This window comes from Leptonotus elevatus, chromosome 5 (genome assembly GCF_054856555.1).
Source record: "Leptonotus elevatus isolate MCC_2025b chromosome 5, RoL_Lele_1.0, whole genome shotgun sequence".
Classification (NCBI taxonomy): domain Eukaryota; kingdom Metazoa; phylum Chordata; class Actinopteri; order Syngnathiformes; family Syngnathidae; genus Leptonotus; species Leptonotus elevatus.
The window spans coordinates 14,623,996-14,638,609 of record NC_141243.1 but is presented as its reverse complement, the minus strand read 5'-3'; the positions used below and the strand labels follow the sequence as shown (position 1 = coordinate 14,638,609).

General features: G+C 39.1%; 2 protein-coding genes across 5 annotated transcripts in view; one reads left to right on the top strand and one right to left on the bottom strand.

Annotated features, from left to right (window-relative positions):
* Positions 1–1,116: 1,116 nt before the first annotated feature.
* On the top strand, positions 1,117–12,393 carry foxn4 (forkhead box N4). Its single transcript, XM_086076649.1, has 10 exons — positions 1,117–1,779; positions 2,269–2,367; positions 6,382–6,548; positions 7,269–7,381; positions 7,459–7,569; positions 8,288–8,415; positions 8,490–8,586; positions 8,664–8,871; positions 8,959–9,360; positions 11,330–12,393. The coding sequence occupies exons 2-10, from the start codon at positions 2,288–2,290 to the stop codon at positions 11,575–11,577; spliced, it is 1,554 nt and encodes a 517-aa protein (XP_085932775.1). The 5' UTR covers positions 1,117–1,779; positions 2,269–2,287; the 3' UTR covers positions 11,578–12,393.
* Positions 12,176–14,614, bottom strand: part of acacb (acetyl-CoA carboxylase beta) — a 27,710-nt gene continuing 25,271 nt past the window's right edge. For all 4 annotated transcript variants that reach the window (XM_086076644.1, XM_086076645.1, XM_086076646.1 and 1 more), the window contains 2 exons: positions 13,184–13,320; positions 12,176–12,905 (listed from right to left, as the gene is read on the bottom strand). In XM_086076644.1, the coding sequence (XP_085932770.1) occupies positions 12,779–12,905; positions 13,184–13,320 (264 nt within the window). In that variant the 3' untranslated portion in view covers positions 12,176–12,778. The remainder of the gene's footprint in view (positions 12,906–13,183; positions 13,321–14,614) is intronic.

Sequence of the window (14,614 nt, the reverse complement as noted above, 5' to 3'; positions counted from 1 at the left end):
AAATTAAATGGACATACTTGTTTGTCACAGGACATATACTTAGTGAATACTAGGCCTACAATTATATATATAAAAAAAACATTACAATTACATTGAAAAAGAATACATATTTTTTGCATATTATTGAAATTAATAGTGGATTTTAAAATGAATGAATTACTAGTTCACCACTAGATGGCACTAAATAATACACACACAGTCCCTTTAATTGGTCCAAAGAATTTTATTTATTTACTGCAAATAATGTAACATTGTTCATCTCCTGTATCTGTGCCAGCAATGTGAACGGCCACTAGATGGCAGAAGGTACAATTAACCTGTGTATCCACCTGTTTCTATTCATACAACATAATAAAAGCAACGGTAAAAGTTCAAATAAACAAGAACAGATTTGTGTTTTTTTAAATTTGTGAATACATTATTTAAAACATATTTAATACAATTAACTATTATTATTAATATTTTCCACTAGATGGCAGAAGGTACATAATTAACTTTTGTACTCTATACACTTTTTGTGACGTTTTTGTCATAATGTTTTTCTCAGGTAAAATGACATGTAACCCTTCGAGCTCTAGGACCTTGGGGTGTGCTCTGTGAGGTCTTGTTTTTTTTTTTTTTTTGTCCGTTACGTTCATGCATGTAATTATTGATTGTTCCTTTGTGACACACCGATTTACCATCTGTGGGCTCTCATGGGGATGCTCACGTCCCGTCACCGCACACTTTGAAGAAGCCTCCACCCCCAGCCCTTAAAATAAGATAGCACTTGACATACCATGGCCTCACCTTTCAATGAAGCCCTTCCCCTTAGTTTATCAAGAAAATTCGTTTTTAAGTACAAATGTAAGTCGCACATCCAAGTTACTGTATTCATGTTGCACGTAGTCTATGCAGCATCATGTGCAAACACTTTCGCAAATTACAAGATGAAAAATTCCTGAGCATCACTGTGCACATTTTACAGCTCTAGACCACATTGAACTATTTTCTTAAATGAACCTGCTCATCCGTTCTGTGCCCCCCCCCCCCTTTCCTCACCCAGCCCCCTTCACGCGCCTCCCCGGCTCCTTTTCCCCACTGCTGAGAAGAGCAGGACGCGGCTACTACGGCGGGAAGCAATGATCCTCAAGCACTTCCCTTAAAAAAAAAAAAAAAAAAAAAAAGTTCACCATCACATACACAGATGCCACCACAAGTAGCGATCACATCGTCTTAGCCCTCTCATGGAATAACCTGACAGGATTGGAGCAAATGTGGATATATATTCATCTTAGATAAGACTTTTCATGATTATATATATTTTTTTCTCTAAAATTCCGGGCCTTGCTTTCCTGTTTATTTTTTGAAGACTCGCGCGCGTGTGCGGCTCCAGCGAGAAATATTGGAATGATACATTTTCATGCTTTTGATTTGTTATTTAAAATGCTTCCATATAGAAACTATAAACTCAAATGTTAGAGTGGAGTTCTGAGTCATTTGACTTGTCTCATGTCAAAAGACATTGAGGAAAAACTTGCAAAGGGCCCGATATTGTGGCGAAGTTAGTGAATGGGACTGTTGGGAGCAGCTGTCAAAGTCATGGGATCCTCCTGCCCCCGGGCCGCCTGGGAGCGCCCTTCAGCTCTCCACTGCGCATGAGCGCGCCTTGGACAGCTCCAGAGAGGGAAATTTAAAAACGGTTTTTTTTGGGGGAGAATCAAGTGCTGCACAGTGGAATACAGTAGATGCTCTCCCCGGACCATTCAGTCACACATTCTTCAATATCATCCAGAAGAGGTAATTTGCAATAATGTTCTCTTTGGCAATGTTTAGCTTTGTGGATTGTTTTTGTTGAATGAGCAAGTTGACGTTTGAATGTCTTGTGGCTTTGTTGGGACTGTCTTTGTTGCCATGGTAAATGATCGGACATTTAAATATTGGGGCTACCCTTAATGGCAACACTTAAATCTAGGAATTAAAGTTAGAATATTGCTTATGTCTTTTTTTTTAATAACATGTCCCCCGATAGTAATGAAAAAGTTTGTTTACAAACAAAAACAACATGCTACTATTGTGATAATTCACTATTTAGATTTTTCCCACCCGTTTTTAATTATTATGTCTGTTTGGATTTAATTCTTCAATTAAACTGCTTCTATTTTTTTTTTAAAACAACAAAAAAACAACACGTCACCGCAACATGTACGATGTTGTGCTTTTTCTCATAATTGTATCTGTTTAAAGCATAATCATAATCATGCTTATTTTATTTGTGCCACTATTGAGGTACAACATATCACAGGAAATGATAGAAGGTGGAATTACATCCAGGATGTCAGGAATAATTGAGGATGCTGGCCATCATCCGTCTCCACAAGACTACAGGTAATTATTTAAAAATGTACATTTTGTCATCATCTTGGAGTTTATAATGTACTGAACACTTATAACATGTCTGTGCAAGCATTAGCAAATACTTGTGGAGCAAAACGTCCACTAAATTTATTCTACATGTATGACAGATAGTTCTTTTTGACAAATGGGGGTAGGGGAGTGGGATGTATGAAAAGAAAGAGGAAAAAAAAACGAGAAGAATAAATGATTTTCAGTCTGAATGGATCTGTCAGAAACCATCAGCTCTGTTTACACTCCTGCTGTCGGCACACGGAGAGCTTGAACCTCTCGGGCCGTCGGCTCAGGGGGAGACGGGGCGCTCTCTGGGTCACCCGCATGCACAAGTGGCTCCCAATTAGACAAGGACGAGAGGGGAGGGCCAGGGTGGGAGGGGAGGGCCAGCGGGTTTCGTTTGGGGTTCAATATTTGGTGTTGTTGAACCTCTGGGAAGACTTGGGTGATAAACGGAGACACCAGCTCAACATGGCATGCGTCAGTGAGCAATTTCTATGCTTGCTGGTGGCACAAGATCGTGGAAAGGCCTGTGGGCCAAAGTTTTTTTTTTTTATCCGAGTTTTGGACAGTTTTAGGCCATAACACATCCTTTTTTCTTTCTTTTTTTAGAACTGTAATTGAGTGCATCCATACATAAAGTCATCAGCTTCAAATGTCCGCCTGATTTATGCTTTTCGTTGATTTAGTGACAGGAATGTATAAGATATTATCCTAGGCCTGCATCGAACAATTACTGGAATAATCAATTCATCTGTGAGTTATTTTGTTGATTAATTGATGAATCGGATACATAAAACATGTTTTCATTTCCATCACTTTATTTAAAAAAAAAAAACAACAGGTGCAGAAAATTCACAAACATAAATCAACCATAATTCAGTTAGTGGTTTAAAGTAAAAGCTAATTTTTCATTTTGATTCAACACAAAGATCTGCTTTAATATTTACTTGAAACATTCAATATTACTTTTTTCAGACCGATACCAGTATAAGTACTCCACTGGTACTTTTTAAACATAAATCCAGCCATCTATTTTCTTAACCGCTTGTCCTCACAAGGGTCGCGGGGGTGCTGGAGCCTATCCCAGCTGTCTTCGGGCAGTAGGCGGGGTACACCCTGAACTGGTTGCCAGCCAATCGCAGGGCACACAGAGATGATCGACCATCCACACTCACAATCACACCTATGGACAACTTGGAGAGTTCAATTAACCTGCCATGCATGTCTTTGGAATGTGGGAGGAAACCGGAGCACCCGGAGAAAACCCACGCAAGCACGGGGAGAACATGCAAACTCCACCCAGGAAGGCCGAAGCCCGGACTTGATCTCACGTCCTCTGCTCTGGGAGGCGGACGTGCTAACCAGTCAGCCACCGTGCCACCCTTGAAATGTAACCCCCCCCCCCAAAAAAAAGACAGCTACATTTAAAGAAAGACATATATTCCAAAATAGCATTTTCTGTCAATTGCATGAAATCAATGACAAGTTTCTAATCTTCTCATTTTTTATTTATATTTCCTGATCACAAAATGGCCACAAGAATCGTCCCAATACCGATACCTGGGGTCGGTACTGGCTCATCACAAATATTTACTATTTAGAAGCTGAAATTCTGAGCATTTGGACAATTTTAAATGAAAAAAAAAAGAGGTATCTAAAAGATGAATCGATTATCAAAAATGATTAGCGATTTGTTGTCGATTAATTATTGCACCTCTACATTATTATTGACAGATCATAATTGTAATGACACAAGTGGGAATTTTGTTTTTGTCATTTATGTAAATGATGTTAAAATGTGTTTTTTTCCCAAGCGCAATGCTCAACGGCTTGATTAATTTCACTAAACGTGCGTATCAAAACAATCCGAGTCAATGACAACAGCGCAGTCGACGCGTGCTGTCTGGAGTGATGTCACATCACAACACACATAAAAAAACACAAAGTGAAGTCTGACCTCAAACTGCATTTGCACCCCCCTCTGGCCCTTTAGTTGATTTCCTCGTGTAGGAAGACAAATCGGTGGGGGTGCATGTATGGTGTGGATATGGTGTGGGGGGGGGGGGGTGTAGGGCGTGGTTTTAGTCAGGCTGGAGGCTGGAAAGGGACAGGGAAGCAGATGGCATCCTATTTGTCCCTCTTATGTGAGGCCTGTCATTCCGGCAGATTAATGCAAGGGCCCGGGGGCCAAAGAAAAGAAACGACAGAAACAATCAAGGAATGGTCTGGCCAAGACAATAGAGCCACGTGCCACTGGGCAGATTTGTCGTTTGGGACACAATAGGTGATCATTTTTCAATAGGCAAGGCCAACTGTTGCAGGCAACATGTGGCTGCTGTGCCGTGTTTCAAACCATCTCATGTGTTGTTTACTTATGATTCAGCCAATGGTGAGGGCCGGGCTGCGGTCACCTGACACGGTTGATTTTTTTTTTTATAATGAGATTTGGTGGGGGGTTGTTTCTTCGCCGTCCCCACATGGTGAATAGTATATGTTGTCATGGCGACGTCTGTTACAAAACCCCTGAACACTTGGTGTGTGTGCATAGGGGAGGCTGAAGAGGATTGAAGAGGATTCTTCGCTTTTCATTCTCTCTTTTCCAAATTGGCCACAGAAAAGACGTCATGACTGCAAGATGCTAGTTCACCGTTAAACCAAAAACACTAAAAGACGAAAAATGCCGATAGTAAATTATTTTTAAAATACATATATTCATAAATTGATTAAAAACCCACTCAAAATACATTCCCATTCCCAATAATAATAATAATAATAGGGTTGTCAGGCAATTACAAATTTTAATCGTAATTAATCGCATGACTTCAATAGTTAACTCACGATTAATCAAACATTTGATATCTGTTCTAAATGTATAATGAAATATTTTGTCAAAGTTTTCAGACTCTTGTTAACATAAAAGTGGGGGGAAATTTTTAAACTAATAGAAATATGGCTGCAAATTTTAGTCATCGATACAGTAATTTCATAACAATTCATAAAATTGAGTTAAAATGAAAAAAAGATGTACTATACTGTAAAAAACGAGTGTGATATTAATTTGTGTTGGTCATTTTTCTGCCACTAGATGGCATAATTGCATTTGTAAGAGGTTTTACTTTTCATATTAAGAGCTATCTAATCTTTAACATGAATTAACTTGTGAAATCCTGCACATTTTTTAAAATTGTAAACAACTTGACCCCAGTTTCCACAAATATATGCATTATTAATAAACGTATTACTGATAAATGTTGACATCTGCTGCGTTGCGACTGGAATTCCAAGTAAGGAGCGGTCATTAATCACGCGTTGAAAAAACGTGTGGCGTTAAAGGAACTTTAAATTAACTCAAAATTAACACACTCATTTTGACACCCATAATTAATAATAATAATAATAAAATCTTACAATTAGACTTGACACCGATCTGATTGACTCGATGGGGCTCGGACAATATTTGTTTCCCTCTTCCAACACAAGCTGATTCCAATCAGCAGGATCGTTATCCGGCTAATGCAGCGCTTGCTGATGAGCTGATCATATATCAGCTGTGTTGGAGAACGGAAGCATCCAAAACCTGCAGGACTCCGAGCCCTCCAGGACCGGAGTTTGACACCTACGATGTAAAGCTTAAATGAAATGAAATGTAAAAAAAATTGACGTAAAGCACTTTTCAAAAGATTCGCCCCATGCCCTTCCTTCAACAATAAAACAGATGATCTATTCTGAATGGGATTTGTTTAACTCCCTCATTGTTGATTAAAACAGCCCCTGATGAATTAACACCGGCAGCTAATCTTCTTATATGCTAAATCGTTGATGGCACAGCTAATACACTTACACTCAAAGCCGTTCTCGCTCAGCAGCTGAGGCTTCTGATTTCGAGAGATAAAAATGTTCTCTTGGCAGTTTACATATAAATGCCACCTGTGCTCTTTGAGCCGGATCTGACAGCCGTGTCGGCCCCTCCCCCTCCTTCTTCTTCCAAAGGCTTCTGACCACGGATCCCTCCCAACTAAGGGAGGAGGACCTCCCTGGGGACCTGCAGTCTCTCTCGTGGCTCACCTCGGTGGACGTGCCCCGACTACAGCAGATGGTGGATGGCCGCGGCCACAGTAATGGGGCCGCGCAGGGAAGCTTGTTGGAGCAACAGACAGGTGAGGTGACACCTCTCTGATTGGTCACTTCAAAGAAGTCTGATGAAGGCCGGTTGTTGGGACATCATTAACTCATTCCCTGCCATTAACGGCGATGGTCAAAAATTCATTTAAACTATTTCTATTAGTTTTACACCCCCCCCCCCCACACACACACACTTTTGTTAACAAAAGTATAAAAACCTAGAAAAAAATATTGTACATTTAGAACAGATAGCAAATTTGTGATTAATTGTGAGTTAACTAGTGAAGTCATGCGATTAATTACGAAAAAATTTAATCGCCTGACGCCCCTAATTTTTTATCTTTTTGCTTTTCTTTAAAAAAAAAAAGTAATCTTATTTTTTTATTTTTAATAATCTTCTCTTTTTTTATTAAAAAAAAAGAAAAGAAGGGATTATTAAAAATTAGGGGCGTCAGGCGATTATTTTTTTAAAATCATAATTAATTACATGACTTCACTAGTTAACTCACGATTAATCACAAATTATATATCTGTTCTAAAAGTACAATAACAAAATTTTGGGGTTTCATACTCTTGTTAACAAAAAAGAGAAAAAAAAAAGGTAAACTAGTAGAAATAGTTCAAATAATTTTTTGACGTCTATAGCCATCAATGGCAGTGAATGAGTTAATACTCTCTAGTGGCCTGTCGGTAATCATTTACAATCAAGTTTTTGAGTTCTAGACAAAAATGTTCTACATTTTTTATTCTTGAAGCCCAACTGAGCAGCATGGCCATGACAGGAGGTCAGTCGTCCATGCTCCACCTGCAGAGCAACATGCAGCACAGCCCACTGGGAATCAGCATCATCAACACCCACAGCGGAACGGTGAGTTGAGCGAGCCGCACACGGACCAATCAGTCACTGTGTGCTCACATGGCCTCGCTGTGCGCATTTGTGCCCAGATGTCTCCGTTCTCCATGAATGGAATGCCCTCGCCGGGGTACCAGTGCGCTACCTCAGTATACCAGGCAGCACCACAGCAGGTGTACTCGCTATCACAAACTGGACAACAGGTAACAACACAGTTGAATGAACCAAATTCAAATTCTCAAAAGAATATCAATGTAAATAAAACTCAGTCAGTCTGCACATTTGTGTGTCATTTTGACAAAACGCATCTAAAGTGTTTGCTCTTTTTGATGATTCAATATTATATATTTATTATATAATATATTATTATTATTATTATTATATTATACTATATATATTTATTATGATAATATGTTCAATGCCGCCCCACTAGTCTAAACACGACATTTTGATTAACTCATTCACTGCCATTGACGGCTATAGAAAAAATTCATTTAAACAATTTCTAGTAGTTTAACATTTTTTCCCACTTTTGTTAACAAGAGTATGAAAACCTAGAAAAAGATGTTGTACATTTAGAACAGATATCAATTTTGTGATTAATTGTGAGTTAACTATTGAAGTCATGCGATTAATTACAATTTAAAAAAAAGTACGATACATTTTTTAAATCGTAATTAATCGCATGACTTCACTAGTTAACTCTCGATTAATTACAAATTGTATATCTGTTCTAAATGTACAATCAAAAAATTCTAGGTTTACATACTCTTGTTAACAAAAGTGGGAAAAAAATGTTAAACTAATAGAAATAGTTCAAATAATGTTCAAATATATTGGCTAAGAAAAGGTTAGAACATCTTCAGTTACAAGTTACAAGTCTTAATAATAATCATAATAATAATTCTCCTTTTTCATTAGTGCTCAACGGGTGGGCTGTACAGCAGCGTCTCTTTCAACAACCAAAGTCTATTTTCACAACCTCGCCTGGCACCACAAGAACAGGACCTGCAGCCAAAATGTTTCCCCAAACCCATCTACTCGTACAGGTTGGCCCATAAGCACCAAAAGTGTCACGTCGCTTGCTCTCACTTCTTCATTCCTAACTTATTTCTCTCGTCAGCTGTTTGATTGCCATGGCTCTGAAGAACAGCAAAACGGGCAGCCTTCCAGTCAGCGAGATCTATAGCTTTATGAAGGAACACTTTCCTTATTTCAAGGTAAAAAAAACATTCCTTTAATTTGGATCCAGAATCATGAACCAAGGCGCGCCTCTCACACGACTTTCTCCCCGCAGACCGCCCCAGATGGATGGAAGAATTCGGTCCGACACAATCTCTCTTTAAATAAATGCTTTGAGAAAGTGGAGAACAAGACGAGCAGCTCATCCCGAAAGGGTTGTCTGTGGGCGCTGAACCCGGCCAAAATTGACAAGATGGAGGAAGAGATGCAAAAGTGGAAGCGCAAGGATCTCCCAGCCATCCGCCGAAGCATGGCTAATCCAGGTCAGGCATTCACCGACACATTTATTGACAATGCTAAAATGTCCAACACGGTCTGCAACTGAGCTCTTCATCCATCTTGTCTCGCAGATGAACTGGACAAACTGATCACAGACCGGCCAGAGAACTGCAGGCGGAAGGCAATCGAACCCATCATGACCCGGCTGGCCGGCTGTCCAACGGGCCTTTCGCTGACAGCCCAGATGCAGCAGCCCCAGCCCATCGTGACCCTCTCCCTGCCGTGCTTACCCATACACCAGCACCAGCACCAGCACCATCAGATCCAAACCCAGCTGCAGGCCCAAATCCGCTTGGCGCCCATGTCCCCGGCGCCGGCCCAAACGCCTCCCCTCCACGCCGTGCCCGACCTCTCCCATAGTCCGCTGACCCAACAACCCAGCAAGCCCCCTGACGACTTTTACAGCGTTCCGGTGGATAGCCACGCGGAGGTGGATGCGCTGGATCCCAGCATCATGGATTTTGCCCTTCAAGGTAAACTTGACCATTATGGTGATCGCTAGTGTTTTTACAGTCGTGAATCTCTGCATTAGCACATCTTGGCATTCATGTTTTCTCATAGTCATTCATCCTTGGTTATTCACTGAAAAACTCGCCTATTCACTGTTTTGTGATCAGACTAAAGCATAAAAGTAGGGACGTTTACTAGCACTTTATTCAGACCGAAAGCAGTACGAGTACTCAACTCTTGAGTATTCATCAATATCGATACTAAATACCAATGCCACGAGTACTTTTGACACATGACATTTCTATTAAGTCACAGAGATGATTTTAAAGAATGACATCCATTTTCTACCGCAGACAGAAAGACCTTTACATCCCAATATTAAATGTTTCCTTAAAATATCGTGAAATAAAATTTCTGTTCATAAAATAGGTATTTTGTATAGAACACCGAATAAAATGAAAATAAATAAATCTGAACTGACAAATGCATAATCACAAGGGACATAGCAACTGACATCATCATCATCACAAGAGATAAATAAGGACCATAAAAACCCCATGACCCAATCCAAAAACACAAATTAAAAGAACATAGCAACTGCATATAAACTGATAACTTCATCATCACAAGGGACCTAGCAACTGCATAGCAACTGACAACATAATCATCATCATCATCCCAAGGGATAAATAAGGACCATAACAACACAATGACCCCATCAACCAAAACAATAATGACAATTACAGGAGCAGCAACTGCATAGCAACGTACAACTAAATCATCATAAGGGACTTAGCAACTGTATAGCTATTGACAACTTCATCATCACAAGCAGAATAGCAACTGCATTGCAACTGACAGCTTCACCATCACAAGGGGCATAGCAACTGTATAGAAACGGACAACGTCATCATCATGAGTCATAGCAACTGACAACTTTAGCATCACAAGGAGCACAGCAAATGACAACTTCGTCATCACAAGCGGAATAGCAACTGCATAGCAATTGACAACTTCGTCATCACAAGCGGAATAGCAACTGCATAGCAACTGACAACTTTATCGTCACAAGGGACATAGCAACTATATAGCAACTGCCAACATCATCACAAGCAGAATAGCAACTGTATAGCAACTGACAATTTCCTCATCATAAGCAGAATAGCAACTGTATAGCAATTGACAACTTCCTCATCACAAGCAGAACAGCAACTGCATATCAACTGACAAGTTCATCATCACGAGGGACAGCAACTGCGTAGCAACTGACAACTTTAGCATCACAAGGAGCATAGCAACTGACAACTTTATCACCACAAGTGGCATAGTAACTGACAACTTTGTTATCACAGGAGGAATAGCAACTGCATAGCAACTGACAACTTTATCATCACAAGGGACATAGCAACTATATAGCAACTGCCAACATCATCACAAGCAGAATAGCAACTATATAGCAACTGACAACTTCCTCATCACAAGCAGAATGTCAACTGCATATCAACTGACAAGTTCATCATCACGGGGGACATAGCAACTGCGTAGCAACTGACAACTTGAGCATCACAAGGAGCATAGCAACTGACAACTTTATCACCACAAGTGGCATAGCAACTGACAACTGTATCACCACAAGTGGCATAGCAACTGACATCTCCGTCGTCACAAACAGAATAGCAACTGCATAGTAACTGACAACTTTATCATCACAAGGGACATGGCAACTGTATAGCAACTGACAACTGTATCATCACAGGCAGAATATCAACTGCATAGTAACTGACAACATCGTCACAAGGGGCCTAGCAACTGTATAGAATCTGACAACTTCATCATCACGAATCATAGCAAACTGCATAGCAATTGACAACTTCATCAGCACAACGGATAAATAATGACTGTAACAACACAATGACCTTAATTGATTTCAATTATTTAAAAACATCACATGTACAGTCATCTGTAATACGTGTTCAACCATTCTGACCTCAGGTAACCTGTGGGATGAAATGAAGGACGACAGCTTTAACCTGGATGCATTGGGCACCTTCAGTAACTCCCCACTTCGACTATCAGACTGCGATTTGGGGAGCAGCCTCCCTCCTGCCTCCAGTGCGGCAAACCTGCCGCTGTCAGACGTCCAAGTGACGGGCCTGTACACTTCGTACACGTCACAGGATACCCTCTCCTCCCAGTACATGAGCACACCGGCCAGCAGCAAACCCATCGTTCTGCTTTAGAGCTTGCAACGGAGGTGATACCAACTGGAGACTTTTTTTTTGTACAAATCAGCTGGGAACTATCAAAATAGGAGAGTTCTTGTAAAGTCCGCAAGAAAACTGCTCACTAAGGACAAAAAAAAAAAAGAAGCAGCAGAAAAACATCGAACACTTCACAATATCAAGCTTTGCAAAGCCTCCAAGATGCCTGTGTAAGTACAAACCAACTTTGGAGGAAATGTCATGTTTTTCTGCTGCTCACTGTGTTTGAAGGTCTTTCTATAACTGTAGTTCTGTCTTTTGTCTGCTGTACTGTGATAGACATTTTTGCTGCGTTGTTTTATTTATATTTATGGGGAAAAAAAGGCAGCTGGGGAAAATGACTGCTCGTCAACCTTTTGCTGTATATATTTGAATGTTCAAATGGCTATTACCACAGAAAAGCGTTCTTATGACTGCATTTACCCAACTTCATTCCAAAATGCTGGCATGTGCCATCACTTTGTAATTCTGATCTTACACCCAGTTGTGATTAACATGTTGAATGGAATATTAGATGTGTATTATGTTCCATTGAAAAATGAATGGGTAAAATAAAATACGTTTCTTTTGCCAAAAATAAATCAGTGATATTTATTAACACATTTGAGAGTGAGCTTATACACATTTACACAAAATGATAGACTTGTAAGCTGGAGACAATTTGATGGCCATCATACACACAATAATGCACTAATGTCTATTAAATAGATTAGTCAACGTGAAGAGAAAAGCGGACCAATTAATAGCGATGAAATCTGAAATGTGTCATATTTAAAAAATAAGAGTTTTTATGATTAGAAATCAATGAAAATGATCAGGGAACTTGTTCTACATTCGCTGTAATTTCGCATTGTGCTAAATGTTAGCACTCCAGCGTTAATGTTTACACAATTATCAGCCAATGGAGTTGACCGCTTTGTACAAAAAGCACCTACCTGAAATATAAATACGAAGCTTTGTGTACGCTGATACTGCAAAAGTAACGCCGGCATATCATGCATATAGAAACGCAGCAGAATGAAACTGTGTGAGAGTAGACAAATCACGTTGTGGTTTTATCTTAGAAAAGATAGCATCAACACTATTTTATACATGCTGGTTCATAAATCCATTTCTTGACATTACACTCTTAAAAGTGTAACTTTGAGGAAAAAGGCCAGGCTTCAAAAAATGTCACAGTTCAGCTGGCGTTGCCGTTGTCCATGGTGGCGAGCATATGAGACAGCTTGGCCTTCTGTGACGCAGTGAGGTTCTGGCTCATGTGGATGATGCAGTCCATGGCGACGTCGGGGTTGGACTCAACCAGACTTGGTTGGGCAAGAGCAAAGACAACTCGTCAGAAAAGGTTAAATCGACTGCAATGAACATATTTCATCATGGTGAGAATGTATGAAGGTGTTTCTTGGATGATAATAATAATAATAATAAAAGTGATCAACATCAGATAGCGTCTCAAATCTTAAAAATACTTTTATATACTTGGTACTGGGTTGATATTTAACCTTTGACCAATCTTCATATGGTTTCATATATATTATACATATACTAAAATCCGTGCAAGTTCCTGTGGTGGGTATGTGCATACCTGCGAATATGTTTCAAGGCATTTTCCCTTTTTAGGTACTTGATATTCTCTCGGATGGCAGTTCGAGTGCCATCCTCTTTGGACCAGTTCTTCTCAAGCCACTCGACTACTGCTTGGTTATTATCCCACAGGTACGCCTGGAAGTGAAGTCGGAAGCAAATACTGGTTGAGGATATTGACTAGACATTAGTGATGGACAAATGAAGCTTCATGAATCACTTGTGATATATATTTTTTTTACTCCTCTAGATGGCATTTATGGTTTAATTTAATCAATTTCAATTGCACTAACCTTTATTTTACAACCATCTAGAGGAGTAAAATTATATTGCAAGTGCTTCATGAAGTTTGAAACTTCATTTTCCCCATCACTACTAGACATTAGAAATAGACCGACATTTTTTTTTTTCAGGGACAACAGCGATACCAATTGTTACTAGTCAAGGAATTTGATAACTGATATTTGGAGCCGATAATAAACATTTTTAAAAAGGGAAAAAATATTGGTGTCAAATATTTCTAAAATACAAATTCCAATTCTTAACTTTGTTGCAATGTCTTAAAGCATATGATAATTGAACATCTTTTCAGATTTGCAAAATGTCAATAAAAAAAAAGAAGAAGTATTTATTTAACTCTTAGAAAATCATCATCTATGTTTTAAAATGTGAACTTCAGGGAGCTCCCAGGGTCATCAGTAGTGATGGGAAAATGAAACTTCATGAAAGCTTCATGAAGCACTTGTGATATTTTTTGACTCCTCTAGATGGCACTCTTGGTTGGAAGATGCAGTGGAAATTTAATACATTTCCATTGCACTAGCCTTTATATTTAAGTGCTTCATGAAGCTTCATGAAGCGTCATTTTGCCATGACTAGTCATCAGTACGTCTTAAAAACTCAATGAAAACCTAAACAAGTAAATATCATAGCTCCCTATAGTTTTGTACAGTAAATAAATTTTCCCCAAAATTTCAAAATAACTGAAATGTAAAACTTTCATGTATGCAAGTATGTATTATTATTATTATTATTATTACCATTATTATCTTTGTTTTACTCAAAAAAAAAAAGAGATAGAGAGAGTCCCTCCGTATTATTATTATTACCATTATTATCTTTGTTTTACTTTAAAAAAAATAATAATAAAATAAAATAAAATAAAAAAGAGATGGAGAGAGTCCCTCCGTTAATTACTTGCGTAATTTAAAATGGAAAAAAAACCCGACCCCAATAGTTTGGCATGAACCAATATTCTGAATGTCATACGCAAACTTTAATGGATGAAGTCATGTTTATTGCTCAAACACAACCTGTGCTACCTTTAATGTAAACATCCGCTGTCAGCGAAAGGATAATCTGCAGTCAAAATTAATTGTGTGACTAATTTGCGTTAATAGATCATTAATGCGATCATTTTTTTGTGACGAAT